This window comes from Carcharodon carcharias, chromosome 14, assembly GCF_017639515.1.
Source record: "Carcharodon carcharias isolate sCarCar2 chromosome 14, sCarCar2.pri, whole genome shotgun sequence".
NCBI classification, from domain to species: Eukaryota; Metazoa; Chordata; class Chondrichthyes; order Lamniformes; family Lamnidae; genus Carcharodon; species Carcharodon carcharias.
Window position 1 is genome coordinate 98,278,834 of NC_054480.1, and position 16,525 is coordinate 98,295,358.

The following is a 16,525-nucleotide window of genomic DNA, read 5'->3' on the forward strand; positions in this document are numbered from 1 at the left end:
TCTCATCAACTCCCCGCAGAAGCTTGTTACACTGTGAGCCAACCAGTCTCACTGAACTCCATCTTTCACATTTGCTTCAGAATTCGCTTTGGAATCTTCTCCCAAACTGATGCTTTCTCTTAGATGCCTTCTGCAAGGGTTCCAGGGTTTTGAACTCTCTTTCCAATTTTCCTCTTCCTCGGGTCACCACATGCATTCACGCTTTCTTCCATGCACTCTCTCTCAATAAATCAGCTGTCAACAGTACATCACTGCTTCACATGCCCATAGCAAAGAGTTACAGTCCTTCAGTTGTCTCTTTGGATCTTCTAACTTCTCACAAGTCGTCCTCACTTTAAATCTGCTTCCTGCAGCTTTTATCCCTTTAAATCTGAAGCATGGAGCCTTTCTCTCTGCCCCTCACTCTTAACTTCACTTGGAACCTTTTCCAGGTTCCTGTCCTTCCTTTGACTCGAAGGTCTTCTTGGAACTTTCACCTGTTCCACTCCCCTAGATTTGGAGACTTTATTCTTTAGCTTGGGACTTGCTATCTGTCCCATAGCTCCAGTCTCTCTCTGGCAGCTACTTCCAACCAACTGAACTCAAACTGCTTTCTCTTTTGTTTTCCTGTATATGTGTGGGTGGGTCTCCCTCTCTGAACCCCTGTTGCTGGACAACAGAGATTTTTCTGCTCTTGTGGAGAAGTTAAAGCAAACATGAGAGTTGTAAAACTCATTAGAAATGCAGGAATCCAAACCGCTTCAGACCTGTCTCCCTCAAAAATGAAACTCAATCCCAGGTTTCACCTTTTAATGTGAAACTAAAACTCAATCTTTTCTTAAATACAAAAATACAAATCAAACTTAAGAATTAGTTTTAGTGTTAAAGTTTAACACCCACAAATACAACTTAAACTATCTCTATTTCCTAACAATGATCACTGAAGACTTCCTGAGCCAAAGTTTTACTTCACGTATTAATTCTGTTTGTTAGGTCTCCATACTCCCATCCTTCAACCAGACTGTAAAGATCATTAGTAAAAGCATCTGCCGGTTCACCTGATTCCTGGACCCTTTTGTTGAATTTGGCCCTTTCCAGAACCCTTTGCTTCTCATGTTAAAATAGTTATTATCGGTTTTAAGACTTTGCAAAATTTCAGAGACCGCTGAAACCCTATTGTGCAATAACATCATTTGCTACTGTTCCTATGGAGCAAAGTAATGTCCAATCCTGAAGCTGTTCGGAACCTCAAGAATCTTTTTCTCCTAAGTGCCCAGTATGATGTCTGATTTGGTCCTTCCATGTGACCAAACCCCTCAGGTAGCATAAATTTAGGATCCATGGCTTTTCTAAGCTTTTAGCTGGTTTACCCAAAGTTTTAAATTTTCCTTCCAGTATTTGAAGCTTTCCTGTGCTGATCAGCCTCTCACAGGTAACTGTCTCCCTGGGGGAATCTCAGCTAGGTTTGGTATTTATTTCTTGAACGCTTATTAAAAATGGCTTTGCTTTAAGTTATTTCAATAATCTCTTCAGTCCCTTCCACGTTTAATAACCTCAGACCTGGACTGCAGGGTTTTCTGTAACCTGCCCTTGCTGGGGATCTGGTTTTCCCAGTGCTGACTGCCCAGTATGCCATTAAAATTGATTTTTACCCTTTTTAATGATCGCTCACCAGTTCCACAATCTTTGCTTGGTTCTCTGACTTGAGGCCTATGATCGCTGGATCAGGATTTTCTTCACAGACCACCACGTGCTGTAGTGCAATCCTGAATGACTTAAAAAGTTGATTTTCTGAGTTTTCCTGCTACCACTTTGTCAATGGAGCAGCTTTGGAATTCTTCAACTGTGTCTTAGAGTTCTGCGGTTTTGGCACCACTCTCATATTTAAATCTTCTTTAAAATTGAATTTTCAGTGTTTTGGAGACTATCACTGTTGCCACCATGTTGCATGTTGGTTTGTCTAGCTTCAGAATGATTCCTGAGACGTTGGTATGTTTAAACAGCAACTGGTTTATTTTATACAACTGAATTATATACAGTTATCCATGTCTAGATGTTACAATGCTGAAGCCATGAACATTCCCCCTTACTTCTCCTAGTCACGTGTTCTCTTACATTATCATTGTTGGAGGTGCTATATACACAGTCCCACACATGAACCCCTACAATCCCTAATACTATTATTGTATTTACACCATATGTCCAGTGGCCTCAGCCTGTGCCACACACCAGTTTCCAACCAATTCAACTTCCCAAAGTACATTACAGGAAGGACGTAATAGCTCTGGAGAAAGTGCAGAGGAGATTTACAAGAATGTTGCCAGGATTAGAAAAGTGTAGCTACAAGGAAAGATTGGATAGGTTGGGGTTATTTCCTTAAAACAAAGAAGGCTGAGAGGTGACTTGATTGAGATATACAAAATTATGAGGGGAATAGATCGAGGGATAAAATTGTTTCCCATGGTGGAGAATTCTAGAACCAGGGGACATAGATTTAAGATAAGTGGCAGAAGGTGTACGGGGGACATGAGGAAGAACTTTTTTTTAAGCAGAGGGTAATGGGTGCCTGGAAATCACTGCCCAAGTTGGTGTAGAGGCAGAAACTGTAAACTCTTTAAAAAGTACCTGGATCTACACCTTAAGTGCTGTAAACTGCAGGGCTATGGGTCGGGTGAAGGAAGGTGGGATTAGAAAGGGTCACCTGGGTGTCCTTGGGCTGGCATGGACAAGTTGGGCCGAATGGCCTCCTGTGCTGTAACTTTTCTATGGTACAAAAGCCTGTGGATGTTGGAAATCTGAAATAAAAACAGAAAATGCTGGAAACGTTCAGAAGGTCGGGCAGAATTTGTGGAGAGAGAAACAGAATTAATGTTGTCAGGTCAACAGCCTTTCATCAAAAAGGTCACATCTACATTACAACAGTGAGTACACTGCAAAAGTACTTCGTTAGCAGTAAAGCGCTTTGAGATGTCCACTGGTCATGAAAAGTGCTATATAAATGCAAGTCATTTTTTTGTAATTAATAAAATCAACATGTTACACATAAAGAAGAACAGAATATACGACCTTACATTGGGGACTGAACTATATTTGTGAGTTTATTCTCTAACCCTCCATCAGCAGAATCCTACACTCGGTTATGAAGCCTAAAGTGCATTCGACAAGGATATGCCTTCTGGAGAGCTACATTTATACTGAGAAGTTGCTGTTATCAAAGAAATATGACCACTTAAACCTTCGACAGATCCTCTCTCGCTCCCAGGCTCCAGCCTCTCGGCAGAAGCAATCCTGAGAATACTTCCGATCCAGCTCCAGCGGTTCGTTACCAGGGTAACCGTCCGCCACCCCGCCGCATGCTCCTCAGCGGCAGGAAATCTCACGCACACCCACCGCGCCTGAACTTACCTACGCTATGACGTCAAGACGCTGGAGCGCGCGGCGTGATTGTTCCGATGGAGGGTGCGCGCCGGCCGTAATTTTTTTTAAAAGCGAGGGCGCGCGCGCACGAGAGCGCCGTTATTCTCTGTTCCGCGCACGCGCGGGGCGAATGACGCGCTCGATCGTAGATTGTGACGCGGGCACGCGCCGCCGGAGTGCTGGGTTCCCGTGGTGCAGCGCGCGCGGATCCTCAGTTAGAGTCGGTAGAGTGAGCTTTCGCTGTGGGCTGCTTTGCTCGGACTGGCTCGGTTTCTCGGCTGCTTGTGGTGCCGGTTCCCTTCAGGCAGTGACAGACAGCCGGCGAAAGTGAGGCGCACACTGGACGCAGGGAGCAACCCGAGAGCGCAGCGGCGGAATATGACGGTTCCGAGCGGCCCTGCTGTAGCCGCCGCTCTTCGCAGCTACTTCCTCAGACTCTGCGCTTCTTGTTAGCGGGCCTCCCTCCTTCCCTGTCCCTTTCCTCTCCCTCTTCCCTCCCCACCTCCTCCTTAACCCCCCCTCCCCCGTCCCGTCCACCGCCGCGCCGCTGCCGCCACACTGCCGCCAAATGACACCCACCCCGCAGCAGATCAAGGACCAGCTGCTCCAGGCCATAGACAAGGATGCCAATGTAAGAACCAGGCCGTGTGCCTACACGCAAGCCCCTGGCTCGGGCCCGTGGCGGTTCGGGGTCTGCCTGTGTGAGACTGTGTGTGTGTGTGTGTGTGTGTGTGTATATAGAAGAGTAAACGCGGCCTAGCGGGACAGGCTTTGACCCCAGGCCCGCGATGAGTGTGTGGAGCAGACTGGAGTGAGGCGGGTCGGAATGGGAATAGCCAGGATCTTATTGCGCCTTGTTCAAGGCTCGGGGTTTAACCTCCCAGCATGGAGTAGCAGCAGGATTCCTCTAAACCATGTCAGCTCTCAGCTTTCACAGTGCCTTACAGCACGCTCTGGTTGTTTCTAACTTATCACAAATCACACGCACAATGACTCGTTCCGAAAATATATAAAGTTTTAAACAACTGTTAATGCTTGTTATCTAAATCGTTGGAAAGTTTCCCCTATTAAAATGGTGACCAACTGTTGTACTCACTGCCATCTTTTTTAAGTTAACTGTACATAGACCTTATGAGATGGCATTGAACATATTTGACTGAAGCGTGAAGTTGATTTGTGATATTTAATATATTTGAATGATTAAATCAAAGTCACGTAATACACATTTCGTTAAAATTGGAAGATGAGCGGTGGTGTATCTATCCTTTCTGCAAATCCCTCCCCTATAGAAAGTGGAGCTGGAATTAATTCATGTTGTGGCTAATGTGAGTTCGGGGGGATTGAATTTAATGTTTTCGTGTTGAAGTAATTGATTTAGGGTCAGGGAATCACATACGGGAGAGCAGGTAAAAACGGGCAAACAGGAAGTGGCTACTGGAATGATGGGTAATTTGGAGCTCCCGAGTAACATCAGCGCAGAATAAATCTGATAGGAAAGTACGGAATTTTAGGATAATTCTAGTTTAACTTGTAAAAAATGTATCTTATGTATCTTACTCGGTTCCATAAATCATAATTTCGGTATTTCACGTGGTGAAGTTGCAGCTGTGTCGTGAAATAGAGGAATTCTGCTGCTTTATATTTGGTGGATGTTTCTTATGGCTGGTTTCAAATGTATTTCCTAGTTAATGCATAAAAAGCAATATTATATTCCTTCATGACCTATGCAGGCTCGTGATAACTGATAGCCTTCACCCAGAGAACTTGTTCAGAAAATGTTCACTAGCATCTTCATTTTTTGAAAAATAAATCTATGAATTTCAGAGTAATAGCATTTGCAGAGTAATAGTGTTACGTCAGTGTTTGGTTCCAAAATCAATTTTCTTCCTGCTCATTATATAGCAGAAAGTAAAACGTAAGCAATAGTGCACGTCTTTTATGGTTAAGCAAAATTTGCAATGTATCTCTCCAAGTCAGATTTGCTAAGCAAGGATTTTTTATGTAACTTATTTTGTCTAGTATTGTGAAAGGGTTCTGTGTCAAATAACTTTTCTCTCCAATTCTTCTACATTTTGCATTTATATACAGTTTGTGATCTGGCGCCAAAGAATGTTCTGAGCAAAATTATACAATCATAAGAGTTTACAGCGCAGAGGAGGCCATTTGTTCCTGTGCCACTCTGAAAGAACAGTTGTGCTCAGTCCCCTATCTTTGCTTTTTACCTGTAACCATGTGAGTTCCTCATTATCAGTACCTGTACAACTCGCTTTTAAAATAATGGAATGAGTTTCCACCTTTACAAGTAGAATTTCCAGATTCTGACAACTGAAAGAAAGAAGGACTCCTCATTTCCTCTCTAGGTTTTTTTCCATTGATTTTGAATCTATAACCTCTAGTTATTGACCCATTTGCCAGAGGGAATATATCTTCCCCATTTACTCTATCAAAAGCTCTAATCATCTTGAAAATGTCCATACTGTCACCTTTAAACCGTCTCTGTTCCAAGGAGAGCATTCTTAACTTTTCTGCTGCCCCCTCATAACTGAAGGTCTTCATCCGTAGTAACATTCTGGTAAATTTCCTCTGTACCCTTTTCCAGCACCTTTTCCTCTTTCCTGAAGTGTGTGGTGCCCAGAATTGTCCACAATACTCTAGCTCAGGCCTAACTAGTGATTCACAGTTGTAGCATGATCTCTTTGCTTTTATATCCTGTTCCTCTATTTATAAACTTAAGTAACCCATATGCTTTTTTATCCACCTTTATTGATTTGCCAAACTACCTTGTAAGAATTTGTGTACATGAACATCAAGGCTTTGCTGTTCGTCTACACTATTTAAAATTGTGCTATTTATAGTATACTGCCTTTCTAAATTAGTCCTCTAGAAGTGCATCACTTCTCATTGAACTCCATTTGTCATGCTTCTACCCATTTCACCATCCTGTGTCACCCTGAATGCCATATCTATTCTCATCATGATCTAATACTTTGCTAAGTTTCATATCATCTGTAAACTTTATAATGCTATTTGTTTATAAAAATTGCAAAGCATAGTGTATCCATAATTGGTTCTTGGGGAAAACCACTGTAAACCACCTCCCAGTCTGAAAAACATCCATCCACTACCACCATCCTTTGCTTTCTGTCACTCAGCCGATTTTATATCCATACTATCACTTTCCCCTTAATTCCATGAGATTCCATCTTCTAAATAAACCTCCTATGTAGCACCTTGTCAATTGCCTTCTGAAAGTTCATAAATGCAACAGCTTTGATCAACATACTTCATCATATCAAAATTTTAACCAAGTTAGTCAGATATGATTTACCTTTACAAATCTATCCTGGCTTTCCTAGATTAACCTATGCTTTTCCAAATAAAAGTTTTTATCCATGATCGTCCTCCCCACCACCAATGTTCAGCTGACTGGCCTGCAGTTTGCTGGTTTATTCCCCTCCCCTTTTTTCAATAGCAGTAGTAAACATCTGCAACCTTCCATTCCTCTAGCACTATTCTTGTATCCAGTGAAGAATGAAATATTGTGAGCAATGCCGCTGCTATTTATGCTTTTGCTTCTTTTAACAACCTAGAGTGTATTTCATCTGGGCCAACTGACTTGTCAATTTTCAGTAGGTCTGCTTTATTACTATCCCTTCTATAACTCCCCTCTCCTTTTTTTCATGTAATTTTTCACATCATGCACTTCCTTTGTGAAGACAGATGCAAAACATCGTTTCAACCATAGTCATCTCTTCATCTACGCGAAAATTTCTGTTCCCCAACCTTTGCCCTGACAAACCACTTGCACTTCTTATGAGCAATTTTAGGATTCAATTTAATAGGTCTTCTCTGGGCCTATTTTTAATTTTTTTCAATTCCCTGCTCTACTTTCCATAATATTCCTGAATATTAGCTGAATCTTGCTCCTGACATTTGTCATAAGCCTCCTTTTCTGTTTTACTTTAACTTTTTAATTTCTTTATCTTTCGGAACGCATTAGCTTTAGATGCTGTACCGTTTCCCTTCAAAGAAATATTCCCAGTTTGTAACTGAATTATCTCATTTGCCCTCCCACCATTTCCCTGTTACTGCTTTACCAATCATTTGGAATGTGCCTTTTCCCAGTTGAGCATTCTTACCTTTGATAGTGTTGGTCTCTTTCCACAATTACTTTGTGGCCATGCTTAGCTGGGTAATGTACTGTAACACACTCCACTTGCCCTGCTTCATTTCCCAGAACAAGATCCAAAATCCTTCATTCCTTGCTGAACTGGAGACATCATCGAGAAAATTTACTAGTGCATATGTTAGAAATTCCTCTTCCTTGACATCAGTGCTATGTTTTTCCCAGTCTATATTAGGGTAATTGAAGTCTCAATATTGGTACTCTATTGTTATAAGCTGTTGAAATTTGTCAACAAATTTGTGAAACTGTCGTCTCCTCAGTCTTATGCAAGGGGTAGCTTCTTTTCAAGGTGTTTTGTAGTCAGTGTTATCCCTGTTGGCTGAATACAGCCCTGTCCCACCTTGGAATATTTATTTTTATCAATGTTGGAAAATTATTTCCTACCTACAATTATCCTATTGATTGTAAATTTTAATGTTGTGGCAACAGACTCTAGATAAGTCATCTTTTCCTATGTCTTAATATTTTTCTTGAATTTATTGAATTTCTTTAGACTTAGATAAAAATGTTAGTTTAAAAAATATTCTATCTTTCATCCTGACCATCACTCATCTATATGTTTGTTTATGGCTTCAAGTGTTCCTTTCCCTTTATTGCTTCCAATGTCTAGGCTGGAGGTTTTTAGCTAAATGGTGGCTAAAAATTCTAACCCGCTTAGGAACTGTCTGACATCATGACTATAATGCTAGAACTTTCAGAACTGGGTATGCTGGGTCAGATTTGACACAATCCACAAAAAGACTGGAAAGCATGCTGGTACTGGCCAGCCCTGTGACTGCAACCACAAGGGGCGAGATGAGCTTCAAGCATTAAGGGCCAGTGGTGTTCCAAGGAGTAGTACCGATCAACAATATTGGCACAGGGCCTATGTTGCTACATTATCTGGTCCTCAGATATATGGATTGAAGTTGATTTCATCAACATGATTTTTGATATACAAGGGGTGGAGGGTTATGGAGGTCAGGCAGGAAACCGGAGTTAAGGCCACAGTCAGATCAGTCATGATCTTACTGAATGGTGGAGCAGGTTTGATAGGCCAAATGGCCCTCTCCCACTCCTATTTCTTATGAACTTGTGATAGACCTCTACTCTTGTCTGACCAGCAGAATTTGATGCAAACGATACTGTTCTTTTTGTTTTGACTGCAGTATTGAGAGCCAAACCATTGTCAAGCATTTAAAGAAATGTCATCTTTTAGTACATAATACAAAAGCAAAATACTGTGGATACCAGGAATCTGAAATAATAAAGTGCTGTAAATACTAAGCAAGTCTGGAAGAATCTGTGGAGAAAGAAACAGTTAACATGTCAAGTAGAATATGAATACTCTTAACTTCTGAACAGATTCCTCAGATTTGCTGAATATTCACAGCACTGTTTTTATTTCCTTTTTTGGTACCATTGGATTATTGCTGATTTTCACTGAAGAGATTGCTCCTTGATGGTCCATGATGTGTAATTTGCCAGTCTTCCTCCACTCCAGATGGATTATTGTCATGAACCTCTGACATTACGGATGTGGCTTTGGGGCTCTAGCATCCGTTGGTATATTACATTGCAAAGTATCAGACGTGTATTTGGGTACCATTTATTTAGATGAATTGTGTATTGGATCAGTGAGTGTACACCAATGATTGCACATAGCATCTGCCTTGGTGTTTTCTGCAACTCCTGGGCACCCTTAATTTTTGAGGGTATAAGCTATTAAGGAAAGCACAAGGACTGCTAACTCCTGAGTGGTACGAAGTTATCACTTCTAGATTTGACACCATCACATCTTCCATCCAGGGTCTCATTGGTAGAACCAGTGGTTGTAAAATGAAAAATCAGGACTTTCCTCCCCAACCTTCTCTACTGGGTGCCTGCTGAGGTGGCCATATGAATCATTTCACTTCCAAAAGGCAACTGAAATTACAATCTGCATAAGAAGAGTAGAAAAATTAGAATGATCTGCTAACTTTGCTGAACAAGTACCTGCGGCACATTAAGGCTGTTTCGACTCTGGGATGACAGAACAGTATGCATGCATCAGATATGGAATTCCTGTCAAGGGAATGAACCACTAACACGCATATATTTTTATTTTTGAGGTTCCTCCTGTCTATTTCTGCAGATCACCATCTGGAGATTTTACATATGTGCAGTAGCAGCTGCTAGTTTTGAATGCAACCTGTTTGTGGTCCAATTTTTCTTACAAGCCCAAGTGATGAACTGCTGAGTTGGGGCTCAGAACTCCTGAAGAAACATGAAAGGGCTGTAATCAGAAATGCACAAGGTCTGCGCTATGGCTTCACAGGTGCCTACTGAGGAATCTGTCTACAGATCTAGGCAGGGTCCACAGGAGCAGCTCTTTTATGATTTTGGCCAGAGCTTCTGAGCAGCCTCCCATGGAGCCTCTTTTCTTTGTTTGAGGCCTGGACTGTGATTCTTACCATAGATTTTCCATTACTTCACGTTAAGCCCTGTATAGCCAGCACTGACTCTGTCTATTTTCAGACTGAACCATTGTGAATTTTATAGTTGGATCATTCTTCCAAGTGACCCTTCAATGGGTGGCCTTCTTTCATCTGTAGCAATTGAAACAGTTCATCTAGATTGGGAAGAGTTTTTATCTGATTTATCTCTCTCAAATTCTAGATGGTACAGTCTCATTCTTGGGCTCAGGACAGATTCCAGTGCAAGCAAAGGCTTGGATGGTAAATATGTCCCAAATCATTGACAGTTTCCTGCATGGAGATTCCTGCTTATTAAGCTGTGTTATCAATAGTATCTTATTCAACTTTGGAGTCACAGCTACTTCCCTTTGCACAAAATGTTGCCTTGTTGGTGCCACTCTATGGTTCTTGCTACTTTATCCTTCCTTGGATGATTGGCTCATCAAAAATTGCTCAAATGGCTATTCTGCAGGTGCTGCCATGTGGCCCAGGAGTTCAGCTTATTTGTCTCACCCAGAGGGGAAAAAAAGCAAATATAAGTTTGTATGTGCTTTATGTCCACAACCTAGGGCAAAGTTTTCTTGCCTGCTGACCAGTTTGTTGTCGAGTGAGACATCAACAATGAATGAATAATACATGTTCATGTTGTAGTCATTTTGTTCCAAATGAAATTTGTACAATTGAACTTGTTTCACTAGTGAATTCATGAAAATCACCATTATATTAGCCAATGGAGTTGGACTAAACTAATTCTGGGTCTGAAGCGGTGGCTTCTGGAGCGCCAGTCTTTTGGCTTCCATTAACATCCCTCAACCTATGCTGTTGACTAATGGAATGTCTTCTTTCTGTTGGAGGAGGTGGGTGCCTTACCTTTTAATAGTTGCACCCACAGCTTGGGAATGTCACAAATGGTATGTCTAGTTTGACGGGTGAAGGGTGCCAGTGAAACTTGTAAACGTTGATGGTCAGAGAGAGTTGGGTGTGCTTATACAAGGAACACAGCATGCAGATGCAGGAAGCAATGGGGAAAGCAAATGGCATGTTGGCTTTTCTTCCAAGGGGATTGGAGTACAAGAATAAAGAAGTCTTGCTACAATTGTACTGGACTTTGATGATACCACATTTGGAATACTCTGAGCAATTTTGGTCTCCATATTTAAGGAATTGCATTGGAGGTGGTACAGTGAAGGTTCACTAAATTAGTCCCTGGGATGAGAGGATTGCCGTATGATGTGAGGCTGAGTAAATTGTGTCTATATTCTTAGGAGTTTAGAAGAATGCTGGGCAATCTCATTGAAATATTCGAGATCCTGAAGAGATTTGACATGGTAGAGACTGATACTAGGTTGTTTCACCTTGCTGGGGAATCTAGAAGAAAGGGTCACAGTTTCAGCTTAAGGGGCTGTTCATTTCTGACTGAGATAAAGAAATTTCTTTACTCAGAGGGGTTGTGAATCTTTGAAATTCTCTACCTCAGAGGATTGTGGCTGCACCATCATTGAATATATTTAAGGCTGAGATGGACAAATTTTTGGTGTCTCAGGGAATCAAGGGATATGGGAGCAGGCAGGAAATTGGTATTGAAATCCCAAGATCAGTCATATTGAATGGTGGAGGAGGCTCAATGGGCCTTATGGTCCTTTCTTCCTATTTCTTATGTTCTTATCTTTGGACATTATAAATATCTGGTATATCAACAAACAGGGTAGGACCTGCACTTGCCTTTCTTTCAATGCATTGAACATTGTTTGGGTTGCATAAACCACTTTTTACTGGAAACCAATAGTTCTGTTCTTCTTGATTCCTTTTCTCTAATCCTTGGGCTATTGAAGAAGATCAAAGCAAAGAAAGAGAAAATTTTTTTGATGACTTTGTCAGCATCACAGCTGTTGTTCTTTGATGTCCTTGTGTTGAATAGCATTTGGTCTTGCTATGCCATGAGAGACTGTTACGTTTGAGCCCGGTGCACTTTCAGTTGGCTGTTTGTATAAGAAGAAAAAAAAATCACACCAAGCTGTGCAGTTATCAGTAGTGGAGAAAATTGTCTTCCTGAAAATCATTTATTGACTAGATATTTCTGAACGGAAGGAATTTTTTATCAATTATTTAGCTATCAAAATGTAACATCCATTTTTATATCGTCTGATGCTAAAATACAGTTTATTGTGCTGGTGGCTGCCATCTTACTTTTACTTCCTCTTCCTCTGGTTTCATTATAGAGAACGTTCTCTGATGTCTTGGTTGGCAAGATTTGTTTGGAATTTGAATCCATATCTAGTTCTGAACGCCGCCCTCTCTTAAATCTCTCTCTTAGCACTGGTGATTTGAAATGTCTGTCTTGGAAAACTGGCATTGTTGGTACTGCTTTCCGTCAGTGAGATCTAGTTGCTGGATATCAATTGGCCTACCTGATTTGTTCATATAGCCAACAGTTCTTGCCAAAGTTTGCATCACATTTTGGACCAAAACATTGTCTTCATTTTTATCCTCAAATCAGGTAATAAAGGTACTCAAAGGTAATAAATCCATCATTAAAATAAGACTTGGCTGGTAGTTTGTCAGAAATGCAAAGTCTTGGATAAAATGCCATTCATATCTTCTCTGGTTGCTATCTGAAACACCCTAATGTCTTTAAATATATGTAAAGCCTCTGCCTGGAATAACCACATGGTTTCATTCAATGTTTAGAAATTGTGGAACAGTGATATTTGGAGAAAGACTAGATATATGAATTTTGTTCTTTTGTGGCGCTTCCTACATATTTTAGAATCCTATCTGAACTATAGTCTTGGGTCTTCAGAAAATGGATAGATCTGGAGCAAAGATAAAATTGGTGCTCCAGGTGAGGCTTTGTATGATGCACAGCAGTTGGTCCTCTGAGGACATAAGACATCTTAAGAAAGATCATCCCTTGATGTGATGTGATTTCCCTCACCAAAACATGCTGTGGTGCTAGATCATTTCAGCGTGTGTCTAAGATGCTGTCTAGAAGAATGAAGACTTGCATGTAAGTAATGTTACTTTCTGAATATCTTTATTAAATTTTCATAATCATATTGTGCTTGTGAAGTTGGTGTTTAACTTTCATCAGCGTATTGACTAATTTATAGTGATTTTAGTGTAAAGGAATGTGAATTTTTTATGAACATCACTCATAATTGGGATTGGTGTTGTGTTGACCTCTCTTTGGGGACCTGGATGCTCTTCAACATTATAAGTTGATATAACATTGAAGTAATTGTGTGTAATTGCTGAATAATTGTATCTTTTCATTATGATACTTCTAGGAATATAGGAGTAGGCCATTCTGCCCATTGAGCCTGCTCCGCCATTCAATTAGATCATAGCTGATCATCTACCTCAATACCACTTTCCCCATATCCCTTGATGTCATTAGTATCCAGAAATCTTATACATTTTTGCCTTGAACATGCTCAATGATTGAGCTTCCCCAGCCTTCTATGGTAGAGAATTTCAAAGATTCAGAGAATAGAAATAACAATCTATTACTTAAAAAGATTTTTGGTTTAATTGGGTATATTCTCTGAATTGCTTAGTAATGATTCCCAGTCCACAAATTTTTCTTTACTTTTCACTTCCCTTCACCCCACTGCTCCCACCCACTTCAGATTTGTTCTTGATTGAAGCCTAATAGCCTCAATCCAAAATGAAATTGTCTATTGACATTTGATATCTTTTGAGGATTCTGGGTTATAAAATGACTTCTAAGAGGCACATCATTTGGCTGGTGATGTGGGTAGTTCCTGCCCATATAGCTGGAAGTTTAAAGAGCCCCTTGAAATATCTTTTTTGCATAAAGCTTTTCATTGTGGACATGTGGCCCAAGTTACAGAAATTACTGCTAAAGTAAAAGAGAACTGCTAAAATGCAAGGCTTATTATTATGGAATTGTTAGAATTAATTATCAGCTTTGATTATATGGCCTACTGTTGATGCTGTTTTCTGCTGGTTTTAGAGTGATGAGTTACAAGGATAACCCACATACTTGCCAACGTTAAAAGTCTTTTTTGGCCTATTTTAGATATTTTTTAGAATACTATTCTAGATACACCCTAGATACTTGTCCTATAAGCTCAAGTTTCTCATCAAAGCAAGCAGGGGTTGACTTTAGTTTGTATATATCAAGATAAAGCTCAATTCATAACTCTGCAAGTTATTATTGAACTAATTTCATATTTGTTTATTGGGGGATGTCAAATTATTCAATTTGTTGGACTACTCTGGTGATATCTGCTTCAAATCTTAATTAAAGCTTCAGCCTGCTTTTAAAAATGTCTTTTTTGTAGGTGACCTGTATTATACATGCAGCTATCTTCAATGAAACTGAAAAGCAAAAACTGGGAAACATTGTGCAATTTTGTGTAAATTTCCTGACCGCTTTAGTTCAATACATTTTATTCAGTTTTGATATTTGGAAATTAATTGCTGGAAATCAGGAGTCCATTTGATTTCTTTAAAATCTGAAATATTAGTTGTAGCATTTGTCCAAATATATTGAAATTAACTCGTTAAAGGTTTTTATCGGTCTATTAATTACCTGTTTTGGAAGAGTGATCAGGAAAGAAGTGTTCAGCAACATTGAAAATCCGGTGATTTGTCCCGTCCATGCAATAGAGAAAACTGATGTATGTTTGTGTTATACATGTGGAGTACCAAATCAGCAAATTCTCTTCCACTCCATCCCAATGCAAAAAAACCCTTAAATTTCATTAATAACATGATATTTAACTTTTGTGTTTAATATTGCATTGTCTCGCAAGTGAATTTTGAAGGAAACGGAAGTGAAATGTGCAATAACAAGACTGAGACTAAAATATTGGTTTTGAAAGTTATGTAAGTTTAAAAAAAAAAAAATTCTTGTATTGTTACTTAATTTGTTGAGTGGATTGTTTAGTTTTCCACCAGTTCTGGTGTGTGCCAGAGTTGGATAAGGTTGTGTCTGTCTCTGACCTCACTGAAGGTGGTTATCCATGCACTTTGGAGTGTGAAGTTACTCTGCAGAGTGCTTTCACTTTCCCAAAAGAGTGAGAGTAGGGATAAAAGGCAGTGAAAGACATAAACAAGTAAGGCAGAGAAGAAGTGTTTGATTTAGAATGTGACTAGTTGCTGCTTGCATAAGTAATGATGGCAATGGTGCTGAATTTTGTCACTTCAAAATCAAGGATGTGGCAGGAAATTGAGATATGATGGGTGCGGAGGAATATAGTGTGGTCCAGTTTAAGGCAGCTTTATTACTGGCAGTTGTTTCCCCATGTGGGAGAGTCTAGGACCAGAAGTCATAATCTCAGAGTAAGGGGGCATCCATTAAAACAGATGAGGAGGAATTTCTTCTCTGAGGGTAGTCAATCTGTGGAATTCTTTACCGCAGAGGGCTGTAAAGGCTGGGTTGTTCAGTATATTCAAGGCTGAGATAGACAGATTCTTAATCAGTAAGAGATTCAAGGGGTATGGGGTAAAGGTGGGAAAGTGGAGTTGAGGATTATCAGATCAGCCATGATCTCATTAAATGACTGAACAGACTCAATGGGCCGAATGACCTACTTCTGCTCCTAAGCCTTGTGGTCTTATCTGGCTTGAGAGGTACCTTTTAGGTTTCCAGTCCTGGGCAGTTGCTTTACTGACATGTTTCAAGAGAGCAAATTTTGACATAGCTGTTGTCCCCAAATGTTATAAAGTAATTCATAACATTTTATGCTTACAGCTAAGCATCCTTCATCCACAGTGCAAATATCCTAGGAATTTTACCATTTTCTCTTTAGCCTGAAAGTTTTAAATAATGGAGGAATGAATGAATGAAAATCAGGAAGAGGTAAGTTCCATGCTGCAACAAAAAAGCTCTGTAATAACACTTTGAAAATGTGCCTGCAGAAGTGTAGGTGTATAATGGGAAATGGTCATTCTACTAGAAGGGCAAAAGAGGAGACCAGAAAATACAGCTGAGATTTTCTGCCACTTATTAGTATGGAGATTCCCAGTCTCTTGGGAAGTTGGAGCAAAAAATATTACTGTTGGCTGTCCACCTATGGCTTTTATGCTACATGCAATTGGATGCCATAACTTTTTTCAGCATGTGATCCTAAAGCCTTAATCATCAGTTTTGAGAGGTGCTTTCCTAAACCCTAGCATGAAACAGGCTATTGACTGCAGCAGGGCTCATAATACTTTTTCCTGTATGCTTTTTACTGTGTACCTGATGCTAACCCATTCCTCTTTATACTTTTTAGCCCGTAAGCAATTTAACTTATTCAATTACAATTGTGCGCTAATGTGTCATTTACTAGTCTTGGGCCACCCATCCTCTTGTGAAACATTTTCCTGCTGGGTATTGATTTGGTTACATCTCTTAACATCAACTATGCCAAGCTTCAGTGCTTTGAGTTTTCAATTAGTTGGAGGAAAAAATCGAAACTTATTCAAACTAACAGAGCTACAGAAATTAAACCTGAGAGTGGTACAACTGCAGTTCTACCTAATAAATATTCAAATT

General features: G+C 40.1%; 1 protein-coding gene across 1 annotated transcript in view; it reads left to right on the forward strand.

Annotated features, from left to right (window-relative positions):
• The first annotated feature begins 3,609 nt into the window (after window positions 1–3,609).
• The window catches only part of crsp7 (cofactor required for Sp1 transcriptional activation, subunit 7), a 187,277-nt gene continuing 174,361 nt past the window's right edge, over window positions 3,610–16,525 (forward strand). The window contains exon 1 of the mRNA XM_041205141.1: window positions 3,610–4,027. Coding sequence (XP_041061075.1) covers window positions 3,965–4,027 — 63 coding nt within the window. The 5' untranslated portion in view covers window positions 3,610–3,964. The remainder of the gene's footprint in view (window positions 4,028–16,525) is intronic.